The sequence below is a fragment of the Eutrigla gurnardus genome, assembly GCF_963514095.1.
Source record: "Eutrigla gurnardus genome assembly, chromosome: 14".
In the NCBI taxonomy this organism is placed as follows: Eukaryota; Metazoa; Chordata; class Actinopteri; order Perciformes; family Triglidae; genus Eutrigla; species Eutrigla gurnardus.
Window position 1 is genome coordinate 8,934,260 of NC_139937.1, and position 17,861 is coordinate 8,952,120.

The following is a 17,861-nucleotide window of genomic DNA, read 5'->3' on the forward strand; positions in this document are numbered from 1 at the left end:
CAGGAATTGATTAAATATTGCTACTGTTACTGTAACTTATTACTGTATATCTTGAAAAACATTGTCTAACCAAGCCAACCAAAGAAGGGTCCTCTTTTTGGGCATCTGAGATGTGACGATGACTGCAAAACTATTCTAAAGGAATAACGTGTAGTGCAGATATTTTGTCAATAGAGGGCAGTGTATGAAAAGAAAAAAATCTTTACACAGGGTCAACACACACAACTCTGTACTGCTAAACTTGTGAGGACCCTCACTGAATAATGCATTCCTTGGCCCCTCATTTTTTAATCCTAATCCGAACCTGGAGATTAAAACCAAGTCTGAACCCTCAAACAAACACACAAACACACACAAACACTCACACACACACACACACACACACACACACACACACACACACACACACACACACACACACACACAGAGATCAAAGTTTCATGCTGCCGCCTTTCCATGGGAAACAGACACTTGGCAAATGAATCATGATGAACATGAAGCATGAGCCTTAAATGTCCACTGAAGCTTCCTTTTTCCGAGCCACCTCCTGTAAATGGTGATGAAACAACTGCTAATATTTACACAGTGATGTGGATATGTTTGCATTTTCTTTTTGCCAATTTTCTGAAAATTAGGTTAAAATTTGAATGAAATTAAGATGTAAACGTGGCAAATGTTAAGACAATCCAAAATTCACACGGTGAAACAAGAATAAGAACATTTCCTTCCACCTCTCCTTGTGTATATCCTTTCAGTTTCAACGTCTGCGGCAAGACATGAAATTATACATAATTGCTGTTGTTTATTGGATGTGATAATGGCACCTTTTAAACCTGATCCTTGCACGGCCAAACTTGTTTTGCAATTGTCCTATCTTGAACACATTTGGAAAACCAAACAGCTGACATCTGTCAGAGCCCATTGACAGTGTCGACAAATGGAGCAAAAGGTGGCATCAGAAAACAGATAGATAGATAGATAGATAGATAGATAGATAGATAGATAGATAGATAGATAGATAGATAGATAGATAGATAGATAGATAGATAGATAGATAGATAGATAGATAGATAGATAGATAGATAGACTTTATTGATCCCAAGCTGGGAAATTAGAGGGTAGCAGCAGCATTACACACAGTGACAACACAGTAACTAAAGATAAAGAACACAATATGTAAAAAAAAAAAAAAAACATATTGGAAGAGCAATATAAAAAGTATAAGATGTATAAATGTGTATAGATGATGTATAGATGTATATATATCATACATCATATATGATGTAAGAAGAATGGCAGATGTTATATGGGTGACATTGTCATGATTGGAGTGAGAGTAAATCGAATATATATACAATAAGGTCTCTACTGATGCAACAATATTGTCATATTCGAATACATCTCAATGCCAATGTGCTGTTTTCAGCTTATCTGTTCCTTTTCGCTGTAGTGGGCCAACATTGGAGAACAGGTAGTTAGTGAAGTCCACACAGAACAACCACAAAGTGAATATTTACATTTGTACACCCTCTCATAAAGAGGGACACAAAAGATATGTGAATTTGTTGGAGTAATAATTCACTCTTCCCAGCTGCTGTCTGTGTGAAGGATACTGCAAGTGTATCAAGCGAACTCCAATTTTGCGCTTGGTCAGGGATAAAATAAGGTGGAATGACAAAGATGACACATTGCATCCGCAAAGTATTTATTTCCGGCATTTCCTCTTTTAAGTGTCTGATGAAATGACCAATAATAAGCATCTATTGAGTCAGACACCCACACACACAACAGGAGACTAGACTGCTCTGCCCTAAATAAATCTGACTGGTCCCTTTGGCAAAATGTCAATAGTGTGTGAACCTTACAAAAAAAGAGCTAATTCAAGGACGGTCAGGCCACACGCTGATTAGAAAATAGGTCAATATATCCGAAAAAGCTTTTTAGACAGTAATACTGTCTGCTGCAGATATTGGGTCCTCCGTCTATGCCGATTGTCCCTGAGACAGTGTGTCTTGACTCCCTGGTTACTGTAATGAACACTGTTGATTCAGGGTCATGCCGACTAATCTTGAAAAATTACACGTACTGTTGACTACATAGGAATCGCCCTGACGATTCCCTAATTGTACTTTCTCCGTCTGGATAGATGACATAGATCTGTTTGCAAGCAACACAACCAATGTCTTATTTTGGAATATTTGACACAATATTATGATATATCATCCATCTTTATTTATTTAAATTTAAAGAACATTCGAGGGGCACTGTGTAGACTTTTGAAGGATCTATAAATCAAAGATCATTTTCCTTACTAAGAATAGCTGCGTCACAAACTAACAAAGCGAAGGACAAAAGGGAGAGGGACATTTTAAATGTAATAACTGAATTAATTAGACTTTATTTGACAGTACAAAACAAAGTCATACAGTCAGAAACACCACAAGGCACAGTACAGCAGCACAGGCATACAAGTTGGGACATAATTAACCCTTCAGCATGTTACATGTACCACAAGTGTACAACATGTAATTGTTGACCAGTTTAAAAAAAAAATGTCATGTCTCTGATTTAACAGAAAGTCATTAGAATAAAGCTTATATCGATGTCCCATGTAATTATCATCAAGATCTTTAAGACTAATTTGTATCAACTTCACAGTAACAAAGTCCATATATAGTGTTGGTTCTTATTATTCAATATCATACAGTACAATAATACAATACAAGCCCCTCTACATTACATTTACTTACACAGATATACAGTATAACCTAAAGTACTTCATATATTACATTACATACTATTTGTTTGCAGTTCAATATAAAGCAGCTTTTCAAACAGTCTTGAAACACTTATGATTTTGTAAACATTAAAATTAAAGCTTTATGCTTTCTGGAAATGTGACAGTCATAGCTTTCGAATCACCACCTGAAACGTTGTGGGGGTAAAAAATACACAACTAATGTTCAATTAAACTAAAATGGAATGCACAACGGCACTAATTTGTCTATGTGAGAAAGAGAGATTGACCTGGTCTGAAAAAGTTAACAATAAAGTTGTCCATTGATTAAAACAATCCAGCATGACTAAAGGTAGGACCATGGTGCGAGGAAGTGACTTTTAATTTGTAAATGATAACTCCTGTTGAATTATTTAGAATTAGTGAGAAAGCTCAGGCAATGTTTTATTCAGACATAGTTTTTGTTTGGGTGAGATTATGTTATTTTGGCCTATTGATGTATCAACTAGTATGTCATGTACATAGTTCTGATGTAAACAATAGAAGGTGTCTTTCTTCAAGTCAGTCACAATTATGTTTATTATAACAGTCATCAATAAGAGCAAATACATAAATAAAGCATGGACATTGACTGGGATTCAGTGAAACCTGTGGCATTTATTATATCTGAATGATAAAATAAACATTTATTATATCTGAATGATAAAATAAACATTTATTATTCTTAATGTATATGGTTTGGTCCAGATTGACAAACAGACAATTAAATATAACAATGCCACCTACTGCTTTAGAATAATTGATTGAGAAAATATAGAATAAATTAATCTCTCTTTTTATACATTTCATTTCCAATAATCCAATAAACTCTCCCATATGTGTGTAACTCAACATCCCCACCCCATGGACATAAAGGAAATATTTCATTCTTATTGTACATCTTGTCCCAAAGAAATACCATTCCAATTCCAATCAGGAAGAGTGTTGTATTTATGGAAGAAGCATTCTGAACACCATGTTACTTGTTCGACTGAATCCCATTCCCCAGCTTCAACACAATGGTGGAGAGGGTCAATGCACAGCTTCACACATCTACTGTCGAAATTAAAACACACTAAAATGTCTATGGGTTTTTTTTGTCTGCACTTTTAAACTGCTCTCTCGCCCACCTCTAACACAATCATGATTTAAATGGCCATTTCTTTCTTCTTCCAAGCTCTTCACACCGTTGCTGTGCATGTATTCACCCAATGTCCACACTCTCATTATCTCTTTCTCTCATGCTCGCTCTCTCATTCTCTCTCTCTCTCTCTCTCTCTCTCTCTCTCTCTCTCTCTCTCTCTCTCTCTCTCTCTCTCTCTCTCTCTCTCTCTCTCTCTCTCTCTCTCCCTCACTGTCATTTCAGACCACCAACCAGTGATGCAGCTATGGGGAAAATGGAATATGCCAATTATATAAACACTATTATTCTACTTCTTAATTGAAATAGGTTAAAAATCAGTCATATCACCAATATGAATATTGCTTCAAAAGCTGAAGACATATAAGTAGCACTAAACAATTCTGAGGATACAAAACGAATCATAATGAAGTCAGCACTTACTGTAAACCGCCGAACCTCCCCGTTGTCTACCAAATGATGCTCTGTCTCTGGGGTGATGGCATAAGCCAGTCTCTGTTTCAGGAGAAAACAACATAGTTTATTTTAATTTGTAACAAAGTTGAATATTAAATATTTAAAAGGACTACTTGATCATGAACATTCATACTCAGAATTACTTCATTTCCCCTCACCCTCACATAGTTCTGACTTACGTCGCAAAACTTTCCAGGCAGTATGCAGAGTTTGTAGATGGCATAGAGAGGCACCATGGACATTGAGGAAAGGGCCAGACACCAGCCCACCATGTTAGCCCACGGAGGAAACTCGTAGGTGCCGTAGTTTGGAGGGTTGAACGTGGCAAAGCTCACCACCACCATAAACTATGGAAGAAAATCATTTGAATGCAAAAGACCAGTTCAAACGTTTCACAATAAATAAATAATTATAATAAATAATTCAAATAGTTAACATAATGGTGGTAATTTTTACGTGTTGTGTATTAGCCAAAAGCAAATATTGGTGAGGTTCAACATCACAGGCTCAATACCATCATCCTGCTATCTAGTTTGAACTCGTCTTGGTTTGAGTCTTTGCACAGGCTCACCAGGAGGAAGCAGGGGCTGACAAACTTCCAGCATAGCCTCCAATACCTGCCTGGTCGCTGGCCAATCATCTCTTCAATGTCATCGCTGAATCGGTCCACTCCTGAAACACATGGAGATACTTGACGTTACTCCCAAGACACAGTTAAATACAGTATTTGCTAAAAGTGAATATCAGGTCAGAGGTTTGAAATGTTACTCAGGCATGTGTGCTGCCAAAGTGACCCTAAATAACCAGTTGTAATAAGCTACTGCACCAGTTATGATCAGGACTCTATTTATCTCCTAAACCTGGCTGCACATTTCTTTTCTTCCTGCCTGGAAGGCATTTCTCTCTGCAGAGGTATATATCCTGATTGACAAGCAGATATTCAGCAAAGCCTAATATACTTGTATATAGTGGACAACAGAACGAAAGACCGCAGTGGCCAGGGGTCAAGGGTTCCTGTCAGCAGTTATGAGGATCGGCATAAGGCCCTTTTTTCTGAGCCTTAGGCTTGATTTATCTGGCTTGCCAAGGTCGGGACCCACCAAAATGGGACAATATGCTGATCCCACCGCCTGGGGCCTGGTAAGTATTTAGCCCTTTTATGAAGCCCCTCCACAGTCAGGTTCAGCAGACATGAGACAAGAAACTCAATACGGAAGTTCAGGTCGACCATTTTGCCTGACCTTTAGATTGTTTTTATAATATGTTGTGCCTGCTGGAGTCTTCAAAATGTGGCTGGATTTTTTCACACTAAGCAAAAGTAAGTTTATCTTGTTTTCAGCTAATGCTGCAGCAGGTGAAGATACACATGAAGGTAAATGTCTACCATAAAGCATTTGGTCAGTAACTATTAATGTAAAGATACAAAAGAAAAAATGGAGGAAGGCCCAAATGGCTAAACGAATAGGTCACTAATCAGCTACATAACTAAAGTATTTCCTCCATGCTAGGCTGATTAAGTGCTTGCAAAAGACAATAATAATCAACCGGGAGACATGTCATTCTCTCCTGAAAACTCTCTTATCTTATGTAAGATATACCATCATTAATAGGGATTGCATGTGTTGGGAAAGTGATGCATCTAAACAATTATAATATTGTGGAGATGATTGCAAAATTGGATTAAATCATGTATCAATAGATTTAAGCCATCTGGAGAGAAACCCACAACAACATACACCTGAGCTATTAGACAGCTGACTCCTGTCAATGACAAATGGGAACTTGTCTGTTCCCCAGCTGCAATGTTCTTTATGTGGTGGCTCACTGCTGAATGAACGCAGAGGTAACATTGGCCTCTAACAGTCTCACTGAGACTGAAGAGGCAAAAACCATTAGAGGGAAAAGGCTTTGTAGCTGCAGCATCCTTACGTCTAATAGAACTATGTTGCATTGTGGCACAGCACACCTACACCAAGTGATTTCTGATCAAACCCGTAATATAGCATCAGCTTTGCTGGCTATGAAAAAAATCAGTTTTTCATTCTCCTTTCTCACCATAAAACCACGCAATGCCGATGGCTTCTATAAGCACTCCAAAGAGAATCGATGTTCCTGCTGCAAAGTGGTCCAGGAGGGTGAACACATACATCCCACCCTGGAGAGACAGGACAATATAATGAATGCCGAACTGTATTAAGAACACACGGGAACAAATTTAGTTCATTGCAGATACTTTGATTAGTAGGAAATGATAAAACATATGTATTGGATTGTATGACTACCCAGTGTGATAGTTACATTTGTAACACAGAAGAGGGATATGAGGAAGGTGGCAGAAACAATGAAGAGGGTGAACAGCTCTCTGTGCTTGTGGAGGCATTTGAACTCATCGATCAGCCCAGTGATCACCGATTCCATCCCACCCATCTACAACAGAAGACACAAGAGTTAGATTCAAACAACAAAGTCACACTTGTTATTGCATAATTGAAGAGCCAGATAAAAATGAAAAATACATTTGTTTGTTTTACATTTTATCCAATGCATGTCTGAAAAAGAAGGGTGCCATTTCCATCAATATTACAGTGTTTGAATTAAAATAGCGATAAACACCCAAGCAATTGGTTATCTTATAATAAGTCACAAGAAATACGTTCTCACAGCGCTGTCAATGCCTAGTGTCAACAGCATGATGAAGAAGATAACCGCCCACACGGATGATCCCGGTAATGTCGCAATAGCTTCTGGGTAAATGACAAATACCAAACCAGCACCTACAAACCAACAAACACAAGCAAGGAAAGTACAAAGCAGCATAGTCAGCTATACAAAATTGCTGATTGTTGATGATCAATGAAAGTTGTGTGTGCCTCAGAACACAGACAGATATGACCGTACCGTCTCTGGCAACTTTGTCCAGGGCTACGTTGTGTTTGTGGGACATGTATCCAAGGAAAGAGAAGACTACAAAGCCGGAGAAGAAACTGGTCAAAGAGTTGATAGAGCTGGTGATGATGGCATCTCTGGACAGAAAACAAAGAAAGTACAGAAAAAAACATCAGCCAGCACACAGTCAATATCATCAATTCTGACCAGTCAGTCTATAATGCTATATTGCTGTGATGAGTCTGGTTTACAGAATAGTTTAGAGACCGTGGATAGATTTTTCAATGATTTGCCTATTATGTGACAGACTGGCAGTCGTCCATTGGGAGTTTAACCTTCTTCTATTCCAAAAAAGTATTACGTAACTAGATATCATAAACAAATTGGCCAGTGTTAAAAAGGACTTCTAAAGTGTGGGAAAGGGAAATAAGGCAGCTACATTTACACATCCAGTAACATTGTCCTAAAGAAAATGACAGAAAGACATTTCTTGGCATCATGCCAATATATAGTATATTCCCAATGATTTTGGTGCTCAAGCAGGAATCCTCAAGGTGGACAGTGTCGTCATGTGTCAGTTATCAGAAACAACAAAAAACAAACAGATAAAAGCCTCCTGTGAGATGCTGATGATTTTCAAAGAGTGCGCCAGTTTTGATTGGTGCTACGGCCGTCTGTTGCACAGCATGGTGTCAAAGACATAGCGGGATTCAAGGAGCTTCAAAGGTTATTGTAATTCACCTGCTTATGTGGTGTGTATGTGTTTGTGTGTGTGTGTGTGTGTGTGTGTGACTGTCCATCCTTCTCCGTGAATCCCCCCCTCCTTCTCCTTGTGTAGCTTTACCTGTAACAGTTGTTGCTGAATTTATTGTAACTGGAAAAGGCGATGAGCACACCAAACCCCACTCCCAGAGAGAAACAGATCTGTGTCGCTGCCTCAATCCAGACCTGGGGAGCGACAGAAACAGCATACTTGTGTGAAGCGGCAAACAAAAGGCACAGGAGAGGAAAAAAGCCATTATTAGGGATAATTGCAGGAAACTCATTCAACGGCAGTAGATGAAAGACGCTAGTGAATACGGGGGGTAATTTTGCAAATTACTGCTCCATGAATCTATCTAATCTAATTCTCCAATTGCTGCCATGCATCTCTGTGTCTCTTTCCTTCTTCTCTCTTATTCTCCAGAAATGAGTCCTTTAGTTACAAGGGTTACATGGTTCGTTTATTTTCATTGTACAACAGGGTGGTGCAATGAAATGCAGTCCGTAGTTCCATTTTTGCTACATAACAAACACAAACACACACGCACACACACATCCATATTATATTTGGAGGGTGGAGGATGGATTTAGGAGTCTCACAGCCTAAGGAAGAAGCGGCTCTGATGTCTGGTTGTACAGCCGATAATACTTTTGTAATGCTTGCTAGACGGCAGCTGGGTAAACAAGTAGTTGATGGGGTGAATATTGCTTTTTAATATGCTGGAGGCTTTTCGCAGGAACCACTTGTCACCAATATCACTGATGCTTGGTAGGTGGGTAACAATGCTGCTCTGGGCTGTTTAAACAGGCCGCTGTAGAGCCCTCCTCTAGTGGGCCATACCAGTTTGTATTGTTAACAGTCTGCATGCTTTCTATTGTTCCTTTGTTAAAAAAAACAACAACAAAAAACGTTTTTCGTTGGCATAGGAATTTCACCTTCTTAAATCATTTTCTTCTGGTTTTTTTTGTCATTTTCACCAGGATGTGGATGTGTGATGAATCTGTCAGGTTGTTTGTGATCCTGATTCCCAGAAAAATGTTCACTTGCTCCACCTCAGTGGTGTAGATTTTTCTTCAAAAATCAAAAATCAGTTCCTCGTGTGAGCAGGTGGTTGTTGTCATGATTGTTGATTTCAGCTCTATATGAAGTCTCATCGTTGGTTGTCATCCGGCTGATGATGGTCTTGTCATCACGGCCGCGCTACCAATGCAATTAGATACTCAGATTACTTTAACACCGAGCTGTAAAACTTTAACAGCCTCGCACCAAAGCCAGATCGAGCCAGATGCAGTAAGGGTGGTGCTCGTGGTGCCGCATAAATTCCAATAATGCATCGGCCAAATTCCAAGATTGTTGACGGCCAAGTTCCAAGATGGGTGACGGACAAAATGCTCAAACTCAAGATTTCAATACCGTAGTCCAAAAACCAATGGGTGACATCACAATGACCACATTCACTTCTTATTTATAGTCTATGAACTGGACACTGCAGACTTTTAGGTACAGGGACGATGGCGGCTGTCTTGAAGCAGGTAGGAACACTCTCCTGTGGCAGAGATATGTTGAAGATATCATTAAGACATCAGTTAGCTAGTTGACGTTCTTAGTACACAACCAGGGATGTTATCAGGCCCAGCAGCTTTGTTCATATTCACTCTCAGCCGGGTTTTTCCCAACCTAAGGTGATCAAAGCGAGCATAAAAGGTGGCGCTCATCTGGCAACATGGCCTCAAACATTATGGGGGGCTCCTGCTTTTGTAGCCTGTGACATTTTGGATCCCTTGGCACATATCTTACCCTTGTTGGTACTGAGGTGTCTAACCAGCCTCTCTTGAAGCCATCACTTTGACACCTTGTTTTCATCGCTCTCAGGATGATGTCTGCTTCCTTGTCACTTGACCAAACTGGAGATTTTGGCTCTGGACAATGCCCCGACTTCTCCATGCATCCATGCTTTCTGGTTGGGGAATTATTTGTCTTTCATGAGCACCACATCAACACATTTGCTGATACATGATGTCACTGCTGATTTGCATTTCAAGACTGATCTTGTTTTTTTGGTTTGGTCCATGTAATCAGCTGTAGATAACACGGATGTCCACGTAAACATGGTTTGGTGTATTAATTCCGCGACTGGAGATGTGGACATGCTGGAGGAATTTAGTTAAAACAGATCTGAGGTTTGTTTGATTAAAACCACCAGCTATAATAAAAATACTATCTGGTGGTTTTGCTCAATCAATTACTGTCATGCGTTATTTTAATTAAATATTGTTGATATAATGTTAACCTGTGCTTGATTTTACAAGTTAAATGCCTTTTTCGAGCAACGCCATTCTTTCAGGTTTCTTTACACTGTTTATTTAAAGTGCTAATATTAGATAAAGTGAATAAAACTAACACAACGTTATGTACCCATGCCTACTTTTCTGTTCCTCCTGCACCATCCAACCACTTTCACCTCATTCTTGTCCTCCACTCTCTCCTGTCGACACTCACCTTGGCGTCACAGAGTCTCAGGAAGTCCACGGAGAGGTAGGCCTTAATACCATCGATGGCTCCAGGCAGAGTGACTCCGCGGATCAGCAGCACAGTCAAGACCACATAGGGCATTGTGGCTGTGATCCACACAACCTGAAAGGGTCACATGAGACACACACACACACACACACACTTCCATAAAAGGGTAGTTTGGTTGTTTTGCAGGGGCGTTGTATGAGGTACTTATCCATAGCCTATTTTCTACAGTAGACGGCTGTCGGCTCGCTCCCAGTCTTTAGAAACAGACAGGAGTACCAGCGTGGGAGCAATGTAGGCTACTGCTGTGGACGGAGGCAGCAGCAAAATGTAATATAGCCACCTTAAAGTAAAGCCCACCTAAAACATTTAAGTCAGTTCAAATGTATGCTATATTTAGATTATTATCTGATGGGGGACTGAACTGAAAATGAGCTACTCCTGTCTCCATCTCCAAACTGGGGGCATGCTGACCGCCGTCTGCTGTAGGTAATTCACTGACCATGTATAAATACATCATACATCCCCACTTAACACACCCAAACGATTCAATAGCTTGAATTGAGTCACTTGGAATCATAGAGATTGGAATCGTAGCACTGTTGTTGTTTCCACATACAAAAAAACAAGGTTACTGTATCATTTCCCACCTTGCCAGAAGTTTTGACTCCCTTCCAGAGACTGAAGTAGAGCAGGACAATCACTACAGCTAGACAGGAAGTCAACTGCCACCGTGGACGGCCCAGGTCATCAATACCATTACTGTCCTGGATGTGAAGAACTCCTCGACTAAGGAAAGAGAATGTTCTAGTAAAAACCAAGACAACTCCTTTGTCCCCATTTACAGCTTACTACAGTTTGTCAGAAACGTCACTGAATCTGTCATTTTAATGATTGGAAAATGTGATTTAACCAGAAAACTGCAATTGGAGGAAAGTACACCCAACCTTCTGAACTTGAACAAAGTCTAAAAAACTAAGACCTGCCAGGCTGGGCAGAAGTAAACGCCCATGATGCAGTCACCAAGCCAAAGGTGCAGTTATGACCTCACTGAGTCCAACAGTTCAGCATGTAGTGTTATATAATCTCTGTGGTTTTACTCTTTGTATTTTACTTAACTGTATTTATATAAATGTCACTCTATTTTGTGTTATCAAGAACATGTGATTTGTTCGAAAGGTATAAATAAAGTTTAACTGAGACATGTTTAGGTTACTCCGAATGAACATAGATACATTAATTCCGGGTGCAATCAGAATGGGGGATAAATGAACATTATGATTGAACTGATTTGAGAGAGTACTTTCATATTGCATTCTTTAAAGTTGAACTGCTCGTGTCACCTGGCCTTGATTCAGACCATTTCCGAGACAGCTGAACCGATGAGCCAGAATTACATCAGCCAGTGTTCAACTGATGTGGTCAAATTGTCTGCAGGTGGTTGGGTGTAAATAGCACACTACCATTTGGACTAGATCAAATGTCTCAACTGTCACAACAGAACAACCCTCACTTGTTGGAATAGGAGACACCTGGTCAGCTTCACAACGTGGGAGGCTGCAGCTCTGCAGCTCGCACTGTCGGGTAGTCAGTCCATCAACATTTCCCCACCATATTTCACCGTATTAAGCTGACATTTGCCATGAAGGTCACGTTTGTGAGGTTGTGTATGTGTGACTGCATGAATGTATCTATGTACGTGATCACAGCTATTGTGTATCTGCGCTTGATTCTTGTGCACATTCTGAAGTGGAAATGTTTGGGTGATATGAAGTCTAAGCTTTGCACTAATGCTTTAGTAGTTGGACATAGAGACTGTCTTCCAATTCAGAGACCGCATCCTTCGTGGTCGAGGTCAGCCACGGCCTTTAAAGACCATGAAGGCAGAACCAAGCGGTCTCAGAAATGAGACGGTCTGGTATGCAAAAGATTTCCTGTTTCCATCTCCGGCTGTTTCCGCCCCCACCCTTCGCTGCTCCTGTCGGCTAGCAACCAGTTGCGGTTGACAAGAAAGAGTGTAGAAGAGGTAACTTTCTGGCTGAGAGTTTTTCTGCTGCATCTCCCTCTGCTCATCCGCTCATAGACGCCAAATTGATTAAAATCCAATCGTCCGGCGCGCAATGAATCTTGGGATAAGTTGGGCCATGAAGGATTCATCAGATGGATCCTCAGCATCTCGAAAAATAAGGCCACAGCCTTGTTGCAGCCGCTGCGACACATCCGGTCTCCAAATGCAGCGTCCAAAGGATGCAGCCGATGAATTGGGTTGCAGTCACAGCCATGTATAAGTTGGCCTTAAATTGTTTTTCCATATAATATATGGAAACTTTTAACAAAACTTCAACAATAGATCTAACTTGAAAGCATCAACAAAGTAATAACAAGAAAATGGTGGCACTCCAATTCGACTGTACATACATGTATTTGTATTTTCTTGAATTGGAAGTATTTATGAATAAATGAACGCTTACTGTAGTTCAAGTCAACTTACTCAAAGTATTCCTGAGCAGGCGTGGCCTTGTAAATGTCACTGGCCGAGCTGTTATCGGCCCAGTCAGAGCAATTAGGACTATTCCAAGTGTTGTTGCAGTGGACCCACGGCAGCTCGCTGCTGAACGAGGAGAAGAGGTAGAAGAGCGCCCAGGAGATGATGACATTATAGTAGAAACCAACGTAGAGGGAAATGAGGATCACTGTAAAGCCTACACCTGTTAGGGGCACACAAATCGTTAATATTTAATAAGCAGAAAGTAATCAAGGTATAAAATGTTCCTAAAAAACATACTTATTAAGATCAGATGATTACTTCCATTTAAAAACTGGTCTAAAAAGGGTGATGATGATGGGTGAAATGATCCAATATTTCACCAAAAAAAGGAACATTTCACAAAAAAAATTAAAATATATGTACGTAGCTATGTATGAGCAATTGTGCATTGTTGCTCTTTTGTTTCACAGGTTTGACAAACCTAGACTGGACTGAACAATGACTAAATCCTGACAGATTACATCACCGGGAAGCACAATGTGTTAATCGATACATAAGCCTGCAGTCTCACGGAACTTCAAACAAAGGTTGCCTCTTCACGCCTTTCTTATCAACACATCTACCCTTTCTATAAATCTTAAACAATGTCCACTCTTCTAAGGCAGAATTTAAGTGTTGACCTTTACTAAGAGGCATGACCACAAGTGTGTCTTATTGATTCCTTTTGTCATGTGGATGTGATATTTGTCCGGGGGAGCGATGCCTCTTATTAGCGCCACATGAGGCCGCGCCATCTCCCCGTCTATCTGTCGGCCTTTCTCAGTCATTTTCTTCAAATGCATTGATCCTGAGAGGAAACCAGCTTGTTGATCAGAATAATTACTGTCAATATGGGCATGTGTATGTGTGAATTTGAATAATTACTGTTATCCCCCTGCTGAGAGGCAGAGACAGAGAGTGAAGCGTGTGATTAGAACGTCAACCTACTCAGTGTGGTCCCTGACAGACGGCACATGTCCACACACGCGGGCAAACACACGTGCACACACACACACACACACACACACACACACAAGCTACATGAGGGAGCATGTACAGTACACACTGTAAGCCACCTTCAGACCAACAAGCATTATACAGCTGATCTTCTGGTTATAATGGCATTTGAAGCCGCCTTTCTGTTGCAAGTTTACCAGAGCAGGATATACAGTGGAGAGAGGGAGAGACTGTGCAAAAAGAAAACAAAGTTAAACCAAGCGGAGTGTATTATTATATTTTCAATGACTTTGCTCAGAAATGTGAATTGGTCTTAATGCTCGTTCCTCCATTAGCGTACGTTCGGGCGGCATTCGCCCGAACTGCGCTTTTGCTTATCGATGTGTTGAAAAGTACCCCGAAGGGAGCGTTCGCCGGCGTTTTTTGACAGAAGGAGTTGGACAATCAGGACAAGAGTCTAAAAGCCCAATTTACATTTGCTTTCCATCTGAGTGCCAACAGAACCTGATGTTCTGTGGAGGATAAACAATGCCTGTCGCATCCCGCTCAACACAGGAGACAAGCAGACAAAAAAAGAGACTGGCATGTGGGCAGACAAGCAGGCAGAAAAGACATGTAGATACTAAAAGGTCCATTATGAGACAGACAGACATGTACATAACATGACATATTTAAAATACACGCCAAATCATACCTGGTCCTTGTGTACATCCACGTGTCTCTCTATATATCTGATTAAGGCCTTTGCCCAATTCCTACCTTTGAATATGGGACAGATCTTCCAGACGCCTGCTGCCCCCTCTCTGTTAAACTGACCCAGAGCCAGCTCCATGTAGAAGAGAGGCATGCCTGCTATCACCATGAAGAACAGGTATGGCACCAGAAACGCACCTGCACACACACACATACACACAGGTCAAAGGTCACTCTAAAATGCTACACGCATACATTTCAGGAGATCCCATAGAAATTATAGTGACCATTTTGTAATTGAATATTGCTTGACCTCTTGATATTTGTTCAGTTCCTTTTTGGATTAGCCCACTTAGTAGTTTGAATTTGGGTTCCTTGGTGGCTTAGGGGTTCAAGTGCCAGCAATCAATCACAACGTCCCTTATTCACATCTAACCAGGAACCTTTGTTTCATGTCATTCCCTGTGTCTCCCTCCTTTACTGTATCGTCATATCTTTATTGTATTATATTTGTATTTCTTAAATAATTTTGTTTAATTGCATCAAATTAAACTCAGTAATATGTTCCCTAAAATCAGGTAAAGAAACATGTGGAACTTGGGGGACATATGGTCAGCCTCGACTACGGCTAGAGTATCATTTATAGCTCTTAAACCTAATGAGAGCTCTATGTTAAACAGCCGTAATTAGCGGCAGTGATTGTTAGAGCTAATCTATTCAGAGCAGCTGCGGTGGTTTTTCCCCTATTTTGATCTCTGTAAAGGGTTGAAAAAAAAAAATCTCAAAACAACAACCAGTGAGCACGAGGAGCCAAAACACACTTGTTTACTTGTGCAAATAGTCAGTTCATACACATGTATACGTATAGGGCTCTGGAAGGGGCCCTTTAAACATGGGCCAACATCTGCCTCCACCCATCTCACCTCCTCCATTCTTGTAGCAGAGGTAGGGGAATCTCCAGACGTTGGCGAGGTCCACAGCGAATCCAATCACAGACAGGAGGAAGTCAATTTTCTTCCCCCAGGTCTCCCTCTCTTCCTCCCCTCTAGGGTTCGTCTGAGTGGGAGCTGGAGCCACTATGGTGGTCGAGGTGAACTGAACCCCATTCTGTTCCTTCACCAGGATCAACTCCACCTAAAGGTTTAGATGTCAGAGTTAATAATCGATTAGACGCACTCGGAAAACATACCATAAACGTCACCAAAGCAGCACCCCCGATTTCAATTCTCTCACTTCCCACTCATGACAGACAGTGGCGACCTTCACGTCATCAATTCTTCATGCACCAGCCGAGGCTTTATAAGTTGTCCTCTGAGGAAGTTAATTGTAAATGGTAAAAAAAAAATCTACTCAAGAAGTCATTAAAGTCCATTTTAGCCTCCAGATAATGTGGCTCTTGTTACCATTACGGTTCTTTTCCCCACCAGACACATTTTAGGTCTGCAGAAATTGAGTCAGACGAGCTCAGAGAGAAATGAACTTAATTAAGCAGCTTGCCTCATGCTGTGATTCAATTAGATTTTCTTAATCAGACTGAATCACATGCCATTATCCACCACATGCATCAGACCTGCACTGACCTCTTTGGGGCCCATGGTGTTGGAGGTGGGCTTTTCAGGTGCTACCACGGAGGACATCAGGCCGACAGGGGCTCTCTCTGTCAGCATGAAGGGCTGCACAGCCTTCCGTAGCGAAATGGAGGAAGAGGAAGAAAAATGAAACACAAGGCGGAACTTTAATAATTTCCATACTGGGATATCGGGTTACCATTGTAATCGTAACAGACTTAATTGGGTTCAGTTACAGTAAAACTGTAAAATTACATTGACAAAAGAAGTAAAAACATGTTTTTATGGGAGAGAAATGCACAATTAAAGGTTGTTATATGGATAGGTTAGAGAAAGAGCAAGAGGAGAGGCAGAAAGCAACAGTGGGATCCAGGACGTGGGGGAGCGTCTCCACCAGGCCATTACAGCGTGCTCATTTCATTTCACACTTGTTGATCGCCATTTTACTCAGATATGGCCCAGCGTCTTCTAATTCTGTCTAACCGCAACATGCCCACCGGATTGTGTTCAGATTTCTGTTTAGAACTTTTACACTACAATGATGTTTGCTATTTTTTTTTCAGTTTACTGTTTTCATTTTTAGGTTTCAACAACAGTGTCTGTTAACTTGTTTAAAAATGAATTTAATTTAATTTTCAACAAATAACATTATCCTTTTTACACCTTCGTAACATTTTGCAAAACATTCAACCATTCTCTCTGTAAATGTCCCATCATCATGAAACAACATAACTGTATTGTTTACAGCCAAATGCTGTCTTTTAACAAATAAAATGATAAAACAAAACTATTATTACATTAAAAAAGAAACATTTTCAGGGACACAAAAACACTCACCTTTGAAATACGGCAGGTGAAAGCTCCTCCAGGTGTCAGTTCGGACAATTTAATTCCAGTTGTGCTGATGTTCTTCAGTGTGCTGCAAACTGACGCTGACCATATCGACACAGATCGCCCTTGACAAGTTAAGGCTCGGACCCAGATTGAGGCGTAAATATTTGGAGAAACTGTGAGAGATGGAGTCACAGTCAGACAGGTGATGAGGGACAGAGAAGAAAAAGATGACAGGAACTGATGATCTATGGGGAGTCGTAGAAAGCCCTCCCACCCTCCAGTGACAGACACACAAAGCCCAGAGTACCCGGTGGTCTGGTGGGGAGATCTGTCTGCGATACCACTCTTGTATGAGAATCAATCAACAGCCCTCTCCTCTCTCCCTCCCTCCCTCCCTCCTCACCGTCTATTCCTCCTCCTCTCTGTCACGTCCTTGGATTTTTTTCTCATGTGATTTAAGAATATTCCTGGATGACTTTTCTTTTTGCGTGAATTCACATCCGGGTGTCAACTCAAAGAAATAAACCATTTCAAGGCGTTGACACAGATGCAATCAGATTCCTTGCAAGTGTAATGTTCGAAAAATTATTTCCGTCTTCACAATCATCCTCTGGATCGGGATGCTTTATTCTAACAAAACTTGTATATAATATAAGGTCAAGTTATTATATCTTCTTCATTGTGGATTCATATTCACAACAGAGACCAGTGGAAGGTTTCACTGCATGATATATTGGGAAAAT

General features: G+C 40.6%; 1 protein-coding gene across 1 annotated transcript; it reads right to left on the bottom strand.

Annotated features, from left to right (window-relative positions):
• Positions 1–3,519: 3,519 nt before the first annotated feature.
• On the bottom strand, positions 3,520–17,191 carry slc6a3 (solute carrier family 6 member 3). The gene is made up of 16 exons (XM_084026001.1): positions 17,122–17,191; positions 16,297–16,398; positions 15,640–15,850; positions 14,783–14,914; positions 13,031–13,247; positions 11,190–11,328; positions 10,522–10,656; positions 8,104–8,207; positions 7,272–7,396; positions 7,035–7,147; positions 6,672–6,800; positions 6,429–6,528; positions 4,945–5,045; positions 4,553–4,720; positions 4,341–4,412; positions 3,520–4,162 (listed from the first exon to the last, which is right to left on the bottom strand). Exons 2-16 carry the CDS (start codon positions 16,381–16,383, stop codon positions 4,139–4,141), a joined length of 1,857 nt encoding a protein of 618 aa, XP_083882127.1. The 5' UTR covers positions 16,384–16,398; positions 17,122–17,191; the 3' UTR covers positions 3,520–4,138.
• Positions 17,192–17,861: the final 670 nt, after the last annotated feature.